Raw genomic sequence first — 16,856 nt, 5'->3', positions numbered from 1 at the left:
ATTTCATTGCCTATGTCTAACCTGATGCAATGTGTGTTCATAGGGTCCAGAGACAATGTTGAGAATTTGGAAGCTGATTTCCCCTTGGTAGATATACTACTGTACCAGTGGGGCAGTGCATATCCAAGGAAGGTGATGGCGGAGCTGTAGACATTGACAGCAATAATTGATTTGTTCAGTAGTACAATGCCTGATGAGCCTGTCAGATAGTTCTCTGGATTTGGCAATTTTAGTGAGGAGGACTTTGCAGAATAGATTGGATGGGTATATTATTGCTCCAAGTGCATAGATTGTTTCTGGGTTAGCTACCTGGTTTTATTGTCATGTGATTTTTCTGCAGTGATTTGGGAAAACTACGTCATTTGCTAAGTTGGAAATTGAACCAATTGTTTGACTCGAGTCTCGTGTAGGCCCAACCAAGTAAAAATGATAGATTCCCTTTCCAAAAGGATGTTACAGAAGAAGGGTACTAAGATCATTAGTCAGTCCAGTTAAATCACCATCCCTAGGACGTATTTCCTAATGTTAGGATTTTCATTGTGCAAAACTATTTGTAACAATCAGAAGGATTATATAAATATTGAAAGCTTTGATGTTAGGAGAGGGTCAGGAGGGGCAATTTACTGTCAATACTTAGTTACTTTCTGAAATACCTTTTAAAAGCTGTTTCCAATTGTGCTTTGTGGAGTTTTCAGAAACATCAAGGAATAACTATCTAAAATGAAACCATTAGAATGCAATAAATCTTGAACAATCAAATCACTAACAGACAGATGACCGACTAAAGAAAAGGATTAAAATTGGAGGAGGAAAGTTAAAAGGAGTTAATCTCTCAGCTACTTATGTTAGAATGCAGGCAACTCAAGCTAAATTGCTAGGTGCACAATATTTGGTTCAGAAAGGTTAATTCTCAAGTTTGTCCAATAACATTTGAGAATGTTCTTAGAGACTGGAAAAATATTAAATCTTCCTCCTTAGAGCTCCACTTTAGGTACCATGTATGGGGTTATTGGTTAGATGCATTGCAGGAAATCTAATTAATACCATTATGAAAATCTCAGATGACATGAATGAAAAACTATGTTACGTAAAACTGATTTTAAAGCTTTTAATTGCAAGTCTAAGACCTTACTGTGCCACTGTAATACTTTAATGTTGAACTCATTGTTTTACAATGCTCTTCATCCTCTCCACACATTCCTCTCTATTAATAAAAAGAAACGCAAACTTATTCAGTTCAAATTGATTAGTTACACAGTCCTCGAATTATTGGGATTTTCAACTGCCCATACATTTATCAAATTTGAACTACTGTTCTTTAAGTGTGACCCACTTTCTCTTTCAGAAATGCACTTGAAGGATTTAATACACCCGATGGCCACTCAGGCACTGGCAAAGTTCAAAGTCTTCACAATCTGGTTCATTCTTTTTTGAATGGAACAAATGGATTTCCCCACTCTGCAGCAAATGATCCACTTTTTGTGGTATGTGTTCAACTGATGAAAAATGATTGCAGTGCTATGCTTCCTACATAGCATTAACTTTAAAAACTTTACATAGAAAATCACAGTGTGTTAAAACATTGTTTGGCTTTTTATTTGTGCTTATTCATATTCACACGTGGGATGTGAGCATTGCTGACTGGGCCAGCATTTATTGCCCATCCTTGGTAACCCTTGAGAATGTCGAGGTGATCTGTTTTCTTGAAATGCTGCAGTCCACATGCCGTGGCAGACCCACAATGCTGTTAGCAAGGGAGCTCTAAGATTTTGACCCAGTGGCAGTGAAGGAATAATATTTTCCAAGTCAGGATGGTGAGTGGCTTGGAAAAAGCTTATGGTGGTCATATTCCTATTTATCTGCTGAGCTTGTCCTCCTAGATGGAAGTGGCAATGGATTTGGAAGGTGCTATCTCACAATCTTTGCTGAATTTCAGCAGTGCCTCTCGTAGAAGTACACACAGCTGCTATTAAATGTCATTGGTGGGGGGAATGAATGTTCATGGATGACATCCCAATCAAGCAGGCTGCTTTGTCCTGAATGAAGTTAAGCTACTTGAGTTTTGTTAGAGCTACAGTCGTCCACGCAAGTGGAGAATATTCCAAAACACTCCTGACTTGTGCCATATAAGGGATGGACAGGCTTTAGGGAGCCAGGAGGTGAGTTACTCGCTGCTGAATTCCCAACCTCTGAGGTATTATTGTAGTCACAGTACGTATAACTGTAATGTTTAACTTTCAACTTTGTTTCTTTATTTTTCTACTATGTGCCTAAGATTTTGTACTTATGATGATATTGGAAATGGTGATATTGTATGTTTTTGACTGTACTTATCTACTTCTGAACGTGAGTACACATGACAATAAAATCTAATTCTAATTATAGAGTCATAGAGGTGTACAGCATGGAAACAGACCCTTCAGTCCAATTTGTCCATAGCAACCAGATGTCTTAAATTAATCCAGTCCCATTTGCCAGCACTTGGTCCATATTCCTCTAAACACATCCAGATCCTGTTTAAATGTTGTTATTGTACCAGCTTCCACCACTTCCTCTGGTAGCTCATTTAATCTGTGTGAAAAGGTTGTCCCTTAGGTCCCTTTTATACAGTTCCCCTCTCATCCTAAACCTATGCCCTCTAGTTCTGGACTCCCCCACCACAGGGAAAATGCCTTGTCTTTTACCCCATCCATCTCTCTCATGATTTTATAAACCTCTAAAGGTCACCCCTCAGCCTCTGATGCTCCAATGAAACAGGTCCAGCCTATTCAACCTCTCCCTATAGCTCAAACCTTCCAACCCTGGCAACATCCTTGTAAATCTTTTTTGAACCCTTTCAAGTTTCACAACACCCTTGCTACAGGAGGGTGACCAGTATATACAGTATTCCAAACGTGGCCTAACCAATGTCCTGTACAGCCGCAACATGACCTCCCAAATCCTGTACTCAATGCTCTGACTAATAAAGCAAAGCATACAAAACATCTTCTTCATTATCCTATCTACCTGTGACTCTAATTTCACGGAACTACGAATCTGCATTCCAAGGTCTCTTTGTTCAGCAAAACTCCCTAGGATTAAGTGTGTAAGTCCGGCAAAGATTTGCTTTTCCGAAATGCAGCACCTCGCATTTATCTGAATAAACCTCCATCTGCCACTCCTCGGCCCATCGGCCCATCTGATCAAGATCCCGTTGTACTCTGAGGTAACCTTCTTCGCTGTCAACTACACCTCCAATTTTGGTGTCATCTGTAAACTTACTAACTATACCTCCTATATTTATATCCAAATTATTTATATAAATGATGAAAAGTAGTGGATCCAGCACCGATCCTTGTGGTACACCACTAGTCACAGGCCTCCAGTCTGAAAAGCAACCCTCCACCACCATTACCCTTTGTCTTCTACTTTTGAACCAGTTCTGTATCCATATGGCTAGTTCTCCCTGTATTTCATGAGATCTAACTTGCTAACCAGTCTCCCATGAGGAACCTTGTCAAATGCCTTACTGAAGTCTCTATAGATCACATCCACTACTCTGCCCTGATCAATCTTCTTTGTTTTGTCTTCAAAAATTCAATCAAGTTCGTGAGACATGATTTCCCACACACAAAGCCATGTTGACTATCCCTAATCAGCCTTGCTTTTCCAAATACAAGTAACTGCTGTCCCTCAGGCCTCCCTCAAAGAACGTGCCCACCATCAATTCCTGATGAAGGGCTCTGGCCCGAAACGTCGAATTTCCTGTTCCTTGGATGCTGCCTGACCTGCTGTGCTTTAACCAGCAACACATTTTCAGCTCGTGCACACCATCCATGTCAGGTTCACTGGTCTATAGTTCCCTGGCTTTTTCTTACCACTTTTCTTAAATAGTGGCACTACATTAGCCAACCTTCAGTCTTCTGGCAACTCACTTGTGACTATCGATGATACAAATATCTCAGCAAAGGGCACAGCAATCACTTTCTTAGCTTTCCACAGAGTTCTCGGGTATATCTGATCAGGTCATGGGCATTTATAAACTTTGATGCATTTTAAGACACCCAGCACCTCTTCCTTTGGCATCTTCCATGTTCTTCTCCACAGTAAGCACTGATGCAAAATACCCATTTAGTATCTCCCCCATCTCCTCCAGTTCCACACATGGGGTGCCTTGCTGATCTTTGAAAGGCTGTTTTCTCCCTAGTTACCCTTTTGACTTTAATGTATTTATAAATTCCCTGTGGATCCTTGTTAACCCTATTTGCCAAAGCTATTACATGTCCCATTTTTGCCCTCCTGATTTCCCCCTTAAGTACACTTCTATTGCCTTTATGTTCTTCTAAGGATTCACTCGATCTATCCTGTCTGTAACTGACATATGCTTCCTTCTTTTCCTTGACCAAAACTTCAATTTCTCCAGTCATCCAGCATTCCCTTCACCTACAAGCCTCGCCTTTCACTCTAATGGGAACACACTGTCTCTGGACTCTCATTATCTCATCTTTGAAGTCTCCCTATTTTCTAGTCGTTCCTTTATCTGTGAACTTCCGCTTTGAATCAACGTTTGAAAGTTCTTGCCTATTTCCATCAAAATTGGCCTTCCTCCAAGTTAGAACTTTAACTTTTAGATCTGGTCTATCCTTTTCCATCACTATTTTGCAACTGATAGAATTATGGAATCTGCCCCTAAGTGTACCCTCACTGACCCCTCACTTATTTACCAAGAGTAGTTCAAATTTTGCACTTTCTGTAGTAGGTACATTCACTACTGAATCAGAACATTTTCTTGTACACACTTAACAAATTCCTTTCCATCTGAACCCTTAACACTATGGCAGTCCCAGTCTATGTTTGGAAAGTTAAAATCCCCTACTATAACCACTCTTACAGATAACTGAGATCTCCTTACCAATTTGTTTCTTTGTTTCCCGCTGACTATTGGATGATCTATAGTACAATCCCAATAAGGTGATCATCCCTTTCTTAATTTCCACTTCCAGCTAAATAACCTTATTGGGCATATTCCAAGGAACAGGAGAAAGTGAAGACTGCAGATGATAGAAATCCAGAGTCAAAAATTGTGGCACTGGAAAAGCACAGAAGTTCAGGGAGCATCCGAGGAACAGGAGATTCGATGTTTCAGGCATAAATCCTTCCTCGGGAATAAAGGAATACCCTCCCTAAATACAGCTATAATGCTATTCCTTATCAAAATTCTTTTGCTCCCTTTCTATCCTTACCAAAGCAATTCTATCCTGGAACATTAAGCTGCCAGTCCTGTCCATCCCTGAGCCATGTCTCTGTAATTGTTATGAAATCCCAATTCTATGTTTCTTTCCATGCCCTGAGCTCATCTGCCTTCCCTGTCAGAACTCTTGCATTGAAATAAATGCAGTTTAATTTATCAGTCCTATCTCATTCTCTGCTTTGTTCCTACCTTCCCTGACTGTTTGACTTGCTTTTTTTCCAACTGTACAGTCTCAGACTGATCCCTTTCCTCAGTATCTCCCCGGATCCCATCCACCCACCTTACTAGTTAAAATCCTCCCGAGCAGCTCCACCAAATTTTGCTTCCAGTATATTAGTCCCCTTCCGATTCAAGTGCAATCCATCCTTCTTATACTGGTCACTTCTATCCCAGAGAGATTCCAATGATCCAAAAATGTGAACCCTTCTCCCTTGCGTCAGCTCCTCAACCACGCATTCATCTGCTCTATCCTCCTATTCTTACCTTTACTAACTTGTTGCCCTGGGAATAATGCAGACATCACTACCCTCGAAGAATTCCTTTTGAAATTCCGACTTAACTTCCCATTTTCTTCCTCCGGAATCTCATCCTTTTCCCTTCCTATGTTATTAGTTCCAATGTGTATAATGACCTCATGATGGTTCCTCTCCCCTTTGAGAATATTCTATGTTCCAGGTAGTCACACCCTTTGGCTTAAATATTTCAAATTTGGTCACTGATCAATTTAGAAGGGTCTGACAACAAGTGAGGCAGAGAGAGGGATCCTATATGTAGCATTGGAACTGCCTCAGGTTTTGATTTTTTTTCAATAGGTATGAGATAGTTGCTACCTGTATGGATGAAGAAAGTCTGCAGACAGGATGGTTAAACTGTATTCTAAGAAGCAATTCAAGTGAAAGGTGCACATAGAAAAGTTGATAGTGGTGGGGAATTTGATAATTTGAGGTCAGATAGGATCCTTCATGAGCGGGATCGAGAGTCCTGCTTGCCCAGCTGTTGCCCAGCTGAAGGACATCCTGAGTCAGCCTGAAAGATACTGGTGAAGAAAGGGGGTAGTCCAGTTGTTATGGTCCATGTTGGTACTAACAAAATGGCAAGACATCCTGTTTGGGGAATATCAAGAATTCGGAACAAAATTAAAAACCAAGATTTGAAAGGTTGTAATCTCTGGATTACTAGTTCACATGCAAAATGGCAAAGAAATAAGAACAGTAGGGATGTAAACACATAGGTAAAGGAGTGGTGTGGGAAAGTGGGATTCCATTTCGTTAGGACACTGGCATCAGTATTGAGACTAGAGGGAAATTACAGTCAGGATGGTTTGACCTGATTTGATCTGGAACCAGGGTCTTGACAGAAAGGCGAAATAGGGTGGTCACAAGGTTTGCACCTTGAGCCTCACCTTCAGCTATAACTGCTGCCCTCTCCTTGGCACATTAGTTTCATGAAAAAGATCTATAGGAAAATGTTGCAAAACTTGAAAAGGTGCAGAAATGATTTACAAGGATGTTGCATGGTTTGGAGGGTTTGAGCTATAGGGAGAGCTGAATAGACTGGGGCTACTTTCCCCTGGGGCTTTGGAAGTAGAGTGGTGACCTTACAGAGGTTTATAAAATCATGAGGGGCATGGATAGTGTGAGAAGCCAAGGTCTTTTTCACAGGCTAAGCAAGTCCAGAAACAGAGGGCAGAGGTCAAAGGTAAGCGAGGAAAAATTTGAAAGGAACCTAAGGGGGTCAACTTTTTCATGCAGAGATTGGTGCATGTATGGAACAAGCTGCCAGAGGAAGTGGTGGAGGCTGATACAGTGACAACATTTAAAAGACATCTGGATGGGTACATGAATAGGAAAGGTTAGAGGGATATGGGCCAAATTCTGGCAAATGGGATGAGATTAATTGAGGATATTTTGTTAGCATGGATGAACTAAATCAAAGCGTCTGTTTCTGTGCTGTATGACTTCAGCACCACCTTCATAACCTGCAATCTTCTTCCTGACCTCTCCGCCCCCACCCCCACTCCAGCCTATCGCCCTCACCTTACCATCCTCACCTTAACCTCCTTATACCTATCGCATTTCCAACGCCCCTCCCCCAAGTCCTTCCTTCCTATCTTTTATCTTAGCCTGCTTGGCACACTTTCCTCATTCCTGAAGAAGGGCTCATGACCAAAACGTCGATTCTCCTGCTCCTTGGATGCTGCCTGACCTGTTGCGCTTTTCCAGCAACACATTTTCAGCGCTGATCGCCAGCATCTGCAGTCCTCACTTTCTCCTAAGGCATGGTCAGACCACATTTGGAAGACCGCGAGCAGTTTTGGACCCTGCATCTAAGGAGGGATGTGCTAGCCTTGGAGGGGGTCCAGAGGAGATCTCAAGAATGATCACAGAAATGAAGGGCTTGTTGAAGGAGCAGTTATAGATTATGGATCTGTTCTTGATAGAATTTAGAGGATGAGGGGGATCTCGGTGAAACTTATAGAATATTGAGAAGCCTGGATAGTATGGACATGGAGAAGATGTGTGCACTAGTAGGAATGACTGGGAACTGAGGGCACGGCCTCAGAATGAAAGGGCAATCCTTTAGAACTGAGATGAGGATGAATTTCTTTAGTCAGAGGGAGGTGAATTTGTGGAACTTGTAAGACAGAGACGGATATGTTCTTAATTATTTAAGGGGATCAAAGGTTACAGGAAGAAGGCAGGAGAATGGGGTTGAGAAACATATCAACAAAGATCAAATGGCAAAGCAGACTTGATGGGCCGAATGACTAATTTTTATGGTCTTATGTGTGATGGTTGGATTCTCTAGCATTGGAGATGATCATTGCCTGACACTTGTGTGGCTGGAATGTTACTTGCCACTTTTCAGCCAAAGCCTGGATATTTGTGAGTGCCTTCTGTTTTTGGACATAGAGGAGTCACAACTGGTATTGAATCCTGTACAGTCATCAGTGAACATCTCTATTTCTGACATTATGAAAGAGGAAGGCCATTGATAAAACAGCTGAAGATGGTTGGGCACTATTTCCTTTGATCTGTGATGACTGACCTCCAAAAATCACAATCACCTTTCATTGTGCTGGTATGACTCCAAGCAGTGGAGGTTCTCCCCATGATCCCATTGACTCTAATTTTGCTAGGGGTCCTTGATTCCGCACTCAGTCAAACATAGCCATGATGTCAAGAGAAGTGGATCTGATTTCATTTCTGGAATTCAGTTCTTTTTCTGATACTGTCATCGATGGATTGACAGATAGATACCCATCAGATCCAGATGTGGATGAGTTCAAGTAATTTTTTTCTCTTTTGTTGGTCCCTTCACCTCTTCCCACTGATTCAGAGGCCAAGACTAATGTTCTGGGAACACGTATTTAACTCACACCACAGCAGATGACAAAATTGGAATTCAATAAAATATCTGGAATAAAAAGCTACTGTAATGAGACCAACTAACCATTATTGATTTTCACGATACAAATAACCCATCTAATTCATTAATTCCATTCAGGGAAGGAAATCTGCCTTCTTACATGTCTGGCCAACATGTGACTTCAGACCCATAGCATTGTGGTTGACTCTTAAACTGCTCTATGGGTGACAATAGTGATAACCAGAAAAACATATTCCTCATATTTGACCTAATGCCACAAGATTTCTTCAGGATTAATATTGAGGACTTTCAGGGTAGCCCTCTCCCATCTGCATGCCATCACCTCTGCTGGGCCTGTCCTGTTAATGGGCATGATATACCCATGCATGTGGTGCTTGGGACATTCTTTGTAAGGTATGATAGTATGAATATTACAGTGTAAGGCTGTTACTTGCCTAGTTTGTGAGACTGCTCTCCCAATTTTGGAACTAGCCATCAGCTGTTAGTAAAGCCAAATTTGTAGGGTGGACAGAGCATTGTCATTCCCAGTGCTCGGATAGATGCCAAATGGTCTAACTGGTTTATTTCTTTCCTTTAGACTCTTTGGTAGTTTGATACAACTGAGTGACTTTCAGAGAGCAGTTAAGAGTCAATCACATTGCTGTGGGTCTGGGGTCACAAACAGACCAGACAGGCAAAAATTGTGGGTCCTTCCCTGAATGGAAATAGTGAGCCAGATGGGCTGCCTTTATTACGAAAACCAATGACAGTTAGTTGGTCTCATTACAGTAGCTTTTTATTTCAGACTTTTTATTGAATTCAAATTCCGTCATTTGCTGTGGTGTGATTTAAACACATGCCCCCAGAACATTAGCCTGTCCTCTGGATTAGTAGCCAAGTGATGTTCTATTATTTCTTTGCCTCCCCTCAAAAGTGAATTTTGTGAATATGCAAAGTGTTTTGAAAGTTGTAGCTATGCTGCTTGCAGTACTTAGATCTTCTGGTATTAGAATGATCATGCAGCATAGGAGCACCCTAAATCTATGATATAGCTGCTTATGACTATTCCAAACAACATCCAATCTATGTGGTAAAATAATCTATTCACAATTTCTCTGCATGTTATCATTTTTTCACCTTTTTCCTGATTTCAAGCTTACAGTTTGATTGGGAGTAACTGAAGACGATCTATTGGTTGGAAGGATTGTTCATTCGTTTTGTAATACTCACTTTGCATCGTAATAGGTGCTCCATGCCTTTATTGATGCTGTTTTTGAAGAGTGGATGAAGCAAAACAGCCCTGCAATGAGCTCTTGGCCAGAGGAGATGGCACCGATTGGCCACAACAGGCAATCTAATATGGTGCCATTTTATCCACCTGTGACCAATGAGGAACTGTTTGTATCATCAGCTGATCTTGGTTATTCGTATGAAATTGAATTTTCAGGTAGGTTGTAAAAGCAGTCTCTCACTTTATTTCATTCTTCTCCCATCTTGAGTGCAGAGAAATATGATTTGCACTGTGACCTTCTCTATATAAAGTCATTATTGGCCAGCAGGCAGAATAGATTTACTTGGTTTCATTTGAAAGGCAAATTGTTTGGTGTCAATATTCACTAGGGGTATGGGAAGGGAGGGAGAACAACTGAATCATTGAATCATATAGTGCAAAGAGACCCTTCGGTCCATCGAGTCTGCATTGACAAAATACCATTCTAAATCTACACTAGGCCCACTTTCAAGCACTTGGCCCATTGCCTTACATCTTATGACATTTCAGGTGTACATTCAAGTATATTTTAAAGGTTTTGAGGCTCCCCACCTCAACTACCCTCCATGCAGTGCAGTTCAGATTCCCACCACCCTCTGAGTGAAAATATGTTTTCTCAAATTCTCTTTTGATCTCCTGCCTTTCACTTTAAAAAGATGCTGCCTTCTCATTGACCCATCAGCTAAGTGGAACAACTACTTCCTACCCACTTGTTCATGCCCCTCATAATCTTATCCACATCAATCAAGTCTCCCTTCGTCTTCTTTACTCTAAAGCTCCATCCCAGAAAATCTCTTGGTGAATTGCATCTCCAACTGCTCCAGTGCACTCGTTTTCTTGTACTATGGTGATCACAGCTAATGCAATACTCCAGCTATAGCCTATCCAAGGTTCTCTAAAGCTCCAGCATAATTTCCCTGCCAAGATACTCTATGCTATGAATGACAAAGAGAAGCATCTTGTATGCCTTCTTAACAATCCTATTAACATATCTTGCCACCTTCAGGGATCTGTTGACAAGCACCCAAAATCCTTGTGTTCCTTTGAACTTCTTAGTGTCCTGTAAATCATTGGATATTCTGCTACTACACAGGAAACGTTAAATTATGTCAGTCAAAGTTCCTGTCAAACTTAGTGATAGTCCAAAGATGTGCAGGTTAGGTGGCTTAGCCATGGTAAATGCAGGATTAGAACATAGAACTTAGAAAAGTACAGCACAAAACAGGCCCTTCGACCCACAATGTTGTTCTGTGGATTATTCCTAATCTAAAATGAAATAACCTATGCACCCCTCAATTCACTGCTGTCCATGTGCATATCCAGCAGTCGCTTAAAAGTCCCTAATGACTCTGCTTCCACCACCGCTGCTGGCAACGCATTCCATGCTTTCTCAACTCTGTGTAAAGAACCTAAACTCTGACATCTCCTCTATACCTTCCTCCTAACACCTTAAAACTATGACACCTCGTGCCAGTCAATCCTGCAGTGGGGAAAAGTCTCTGGCTATTAACTCTATCCATGCCCCTTATCACCTTGTATACCTCAATCAGGTCACCTCTCTTGCTCTTTCTCTCCAGAGAGAAAAGTCCGAGCTTAGTCGGTCTCCCTGCATAAGACAAGCACTCCAGTCCAAGCAGCATCATGGTAAACCTTCTTTGCACCCCCTCCAAAGCCTCCATATCTTTCCTATAATCGGGCGACCAGAACTGGACACAATATTCCAACTGTGATCTCACCAGGATTTTGTAGAGTTCCAGCAAAACCACGTGGTTCTTTAACTTGATCTCCCTGTTAATGAAAACCAAAACACCACATATTTTCTTAACAACCCGATCCACTTGGGTGGCAACTTTGAGGGATCTATGCACTTGAAAACCAAGATCCGGCTGTTCTTCCACACTGCCAAAAATCCTATCTTTATTCCGATATTGAGCATTCAAGTTTGACCTTCCAAAATGCATTACTTTGCATTTATCCAGGTTGAACTAGGGATTCTATTCTATGATTCTATGACTTCATTTTTATGAAGTTTCCCACATGGATTTCAAAAGATTGAGCGGAAGTGGCCTGCTTTTAAGTTTTTTATTTACATAAATAGTAAATGAAAAAAATAAAATGCTATTTACAAAGTAAGATCTTTTTTCATTATTTAGAGGTTATGCAACAAAACATGTACAAATAACTTCATCTCTATATATATGTTTAACCTTTCCACTGAAGGGTCATCTTAGACTTGAAACAATAACTCTTGTCACAGATACTGTCAGTCTTTCTGGGTTTCTCCAGAATTTTCTCTTTAAATCAGTTTTCTCACATTTGTAGTATTATTTATGTATTTATGCTGGTAAGTGTTCAGCATTAAGCAGCTGTAGTCATGTTCCCTCCTCCCAAGATAAACAATCTTGGATTGTGTATGATTTGACTGTTTTTCAAATTTATTTTTGATTGGATGTGGGTGTCACTAGCAAGGCCAATATTTGTGCCCAGCCCTCATTGCTGTTGCACTGAATGTCTCGCTTAGCCATTTCAGAAATGTTATGACACAGGGTAAAGCCCTCTGCTAATTTAAACAAGCCACACAGCAGATATTCACCCTATGCAGTAATCTGTGAAAACTCGAGAGGCAAAGCACTATCCCAAAGGTCACTATTTCAAGTAAAAATGAACAACTTTATTCTTTAAGTCCAACAGATAATATTAAAACCAGCAACTATTTACAACTCCTTTCTCTTACAACCTATCTTTTACCTCCCACTCTATAATTCTACACCGATTTTAAAAATCCTGATTAAGATTTACAAAATCAAATCATGTTTCTAAACCAGTCAGCTTTGCCGATTCTCCTTTGTAGATTTTCCTCTCTAGATTCTCTCCAGGTCAGCCTCGATGTTCTGCTGCACAAACTCTCCATAGACAGGTGCCTTTCAGAGAGCTCTTTAGCTAAACGTCTTCACTCATTGGCGTTTGGCAGTTCTCCCCCTTACTGTTCAAAATGTCTGGTTTTATACTTCAAAACTTTGGATCATTTCACAGGTTTCAATATTATCAAAATAAATTCAAATTTGATTGGATTTTCATTTCTTGCGACATAATTTAAACTGGCCAAATTTGAATTTGTTTTTGTTTCATGGCAACACATCTGCTGCTATTTGTTTCGACCAAGTGTTACATTGTTACCTTGTTCAAGAATCTCTGTATTTGTCCATCCTTGCTAGCTTCTCAACTCTCCTCCACCTCCACAGTACACCTCCATACCTTCATAACAGAGGGCAGTTAAGAGTTAACCACATTGCTGTTGATTTGCAATTATATGTAGGCCAAACCAAGAAAGCTTGGCAGATTTTCTTCCAGATAGGACATTAGTGTTAGATTTTTACAGCAATTGGTAACGGCCTCTATCACTGAGATTAGTTTTTAATTCCAAATTTGATTAAGACATAATATTTTTTGCTGCAATTCCAGAGAGAGAGGCAGGAAGGATTGTAAGCTTTGGGTTGCAAACATGCATTTCGGGAAAGTGATTGGATGTCAGAGACTGGGTGGTGGGCATGGGGAGGAGTTGGATTACAGTTGCAGTGCAGCATGTCTTTATATTGAAGGAGAAGGAGGAAGGGAAGTCAGTAGTTTGGAGACAGATCTGGAGGTTTGAGAATGAGGAAGAGATTGGACATCAGTCAAAGACTAAAGTTGAGGAAATTTAGGAGGTGGGGAAAATGTTGGTGGGAATTTGGAGGGAAAGGTGGTGCCAGTGGTTTTACACTTTTTTTGTGGACAAGGTTTCAATTAGTTTCCTGACAGACTAAACCAATATGGAATTGGGAAGCTGAAAGAGGTGTTAGGTCCATTTTCACCTAGACAAAGCACCTGACTGCCCATTATATTTTAGATAAGGAACACTATTCCTCTGTCTTGATTCAGTTTGGTGACCACAGTGAGCTCATGCCTTCATGTCGGACAAGGAGCAGCCTCTGTAGCTTTGTAAAAAGGGGAGACTTTGCAATGTAATTTCACAGTGAAATTTTCCAAATTGTGGGAATATTTAAACATGAGTAATCCAGCATTCTAAAGACTTCATTCATTTATAATCCATAAAATTAACTTGTTTCATGTAATCTACAGAATTTAATATTTCCTTGGGTACCAAGCTAGCTGCGACCATCAGTGGAATCTTGCTGGGCCTTGTCCTGTTTGCTGTACTGCTGATGCTAATTCTACAACGACGAAAGAATAGGGGTTTTGAACCTTTGCTAAGTTCAGAATTTTCCAACAAGATGTACACTGAAGAAGCTTAGTTTATGCAACAGTTTATTACTATTAATCTTTTATCCCTTTTGCAATGTGCAAAGGCACAACTGAGAACATATAAAAATTTCTAGCTTGTTTTGTGTCAGCAGTGCTATAATGTAAGATCATATGATACCAATGTATGTAAAAGCTGATGAATTTGTATTTGATTCTTAGCATGATCTGCCCTATCTGTTTTATCAATGATGAGAAAATAACTGATTCGTCAGTTGGGAAGAATATGCTGTTTTTGTTGTCTAACATGATGACACGTGATTTAGAGCTTTTTAGGATGTAATGGGCAAGGTTTGCTGCTGTGGGTTTTGCTGGGCAGCTTTTTAAAATGCAGATTAGATCTTTGATTTTCAAAATATTTTCAAAACCAAAATATAGCTGCAATAAGAATGAAATTCTAATTCACTTTCTATATTTCCAATTTATAATAATGTTATGACTAAGGTTATAGGAATGAACTGTTTTTCTGTAGTTCCACACATCACAACATAGATTTTAATGTTACCTGGTTACCATTATGTTTAATTATATACTTCACTGATTTCAGAATGTAAAAGAAAATTTCATCAACCAAGTTTCTTTTATATTAACAAAATTATTGAATCATTATAAGACTCATTCAACAAAGGTGCAAAGCTGGTTAATACATATCTTAAAATTTGAAAGATTAAATATTAAGCCTTTCAAGTAACCTTACACAAATTAAGTTTCTCAGCTAATACCAATTTTAAAAAAACTTTGCGTAATTGCTCATTTGTAAAAGACGAAAATAAGATGTGATCTGTTCCAGGTGATATTTGGTTTGGGAATAAGACACAAGTGCATAGATGTCTCTAGACCCGTGTGGCTGTTATTTTCAGAAGCAACTCATTCAGAAGATGTTGAAATAAAGTCTTCTAGAAGCTTCTCAGGAGAATGACTACAACAGATTTTCCATCTCTCCCACATGGCACTCAAAAATGCTTTTCCCAAAAAAAAGTTGGGAAAGGATGTCTGAGTTGGCTTTTCGATTAACAGGCTATACCAACTGCCTTTTTGGAATAATATGCAAAACACAACTCAGAAATAACTAACAATCATAATCCCTGACATGTAACTTCCCTGTTCATATGTTCAAGTAGTTCCAGAGTCCATAAGAATCTGATTGTTTGTTTGCTTAGCTCAATTGTCTTTCCCAATAAGTGCTTGATGGGAAAGTCAAAAGTGTCCTTTTCAGTGATTTTTTTAAAAAAAAAGATAAATCCAGCCAACTCCATAGTCTTCTAAATGACTCAATTTTTACAATATTTTAACCCTCAGTCTTAAAAAATTTTGATAACCTTCATAACAATAGGTGCTTTAAAAATAAACATATAGCAGACATTAATCCAACACATTACTCCAACTTATGTGCAAGTTCCTTTGTCCCATATACTGTGGTGAGATTATAAAGAGTTGTTTCTCAGAAATGTGTCAGTTTTATGATCCATAGTGTAACTCAACATACTGCCAATAAATGAAATTCCTCCATTTTTATGTCTCACTGCTTCCTTATTTATTATAAAGTTAATTTTAATTTCCCTCAGAGGTCTGAAGAAGTGGTATGGAAACCCTGCTGCCTTCTAAGTGTCACCCAACATAGGCTTAACGCAGAAAGAGTACGTGGTGAATGATGAGACATGGGGTCTCCATTGTTAATCACTCATTGAGATATGCTGCAATAAGAAAGGGGTACCTAAGGGAAGCTAATCTCTGCCCTTTATGTAGGTTCCAAAACCCCCTCACTCCCCACTTTGCTGGAACCTCATTAGAAACACTTGCACGTTGCCCTACTTCTCTTTGTCTGAGGATTCTATCAACAATCATAGGACCCAATGCAATACCAGCAGTAGCCTGCAGTCCTGGTGGCGCTGTCAGTACTGTCGTGTTGCCAGCCTCAGATTAGTTCTTTGTCTTCAATTGTGTTGGAGGAGTGGGTGTGGGAAGTTTGCCCCATACCAAATGGATTGGTGAATCTTGGCAGTTGGGTTCCATTGCCAAGCAGGCATTATATTCTTAAAAGAAACTCAAAGATCTACGGATGCTGGAAATCAGAAAAGAACAGAAATTTCTGGAAAAGATCAACATATCTGGCAACATCTGTGAAGCAAAATCAAAGTTAACGTTGCAAGTCCAGTGATCATTCTTCAGTACAGACTGTAGCTAGGAAGAGGTTGCTTTATTTGTGAAAGATGGGGTGAGGGCAGAGAGAGGAGGAAATGCTAGATGGCGATGGAGCCCAGAGAGAGAGACAAAAAAAATTTGGGCAGGAAAAGGAATGTGGAAAGAGCAGCCTGGGAGAATCAAGAGCTACTAATGATGATCATTAGTGACTGACAATGGGTTTGTGGTAGTAGCCCATGTGATGACATGGCCTGGCATTTGGAGGGTTGAGGTAAAGACATGGGATAAGTTGCTCAAGACCTGCAATTATTGAACTTGATATTGAGTCCTGAAGGGCTGCTGGGTCCCAATTGGAAAATGAGATGCTGTTCTAGCAGTTTTGAGCTGAACTTTGCTGGAATACTGCAGCAAGCCTGAGACAGAAATGTTGGCCAGGGAACATGCTGTGTTGAAGTGCTAGGCAACAGGAAGCTCAGGGCTATTTTTGAAGACAAACACGGGTGTTCTGCAAAGCAGTTGCTCAGTCCGCATTTTGTTTCCACAATG

The 16,856-nt window shown here is 40.2% G+C and overlaps 1 protein-coding gene across 1 annotated transcript in view; it reads left to right on the top strand.

The window, feature by feature from the left end:
• dct (dopachrome tautomerase) overlaps nucleotides 1-15,668 on the top strand; it is a 40,120-nt gene extending 24,452 nt beyond the window's left edge. The window contains exons 6-8 of the mRNA XM_060826539.1: nucleotides 1,346-1,484; nucleotides 9,845-10,046; nucleotides 13,989-15,668. Coding sequence (XP_060682522.1) covers nucleotides 1,346-1,484; nucleotides 9,845-10,046; nucleotides 13,989-14,161 — 514 coding nt within the window. The 3' untranslated portion in view covers nucleotides 14,162-15,668. The remainder of the gene's footprint in view (nucleotides 1-1,345; nucleotides 1,485-9,844; nucleotides 10,047-13,988) is intronic.
• The last annotated feature ends 1,188 nt before the right edge of the window (nucleotides 15,669-16,856 follow it).

Source organism: Hemiscyllium ocellatum, chromosome 6 (genome assembly GCF_020745735.1).
Source record: "Hemiscyllium ocellatum isolate sHemOce1 chromosome 6, sHemOce1.pat.X.cur, whole genome shotgun sequence".
In the NCBI taxonomy this organism is placed as follows: Eukaryota; Metazoa; Chordata; class Chondrichthyes; order Orectolobiformes; family Hemiscylliidae; genus Hemiscyllium; species Hemiscyllium ocellatum.
This window is presented reverse-complemented; position numbering and strand designations above follow the sequence as displayed.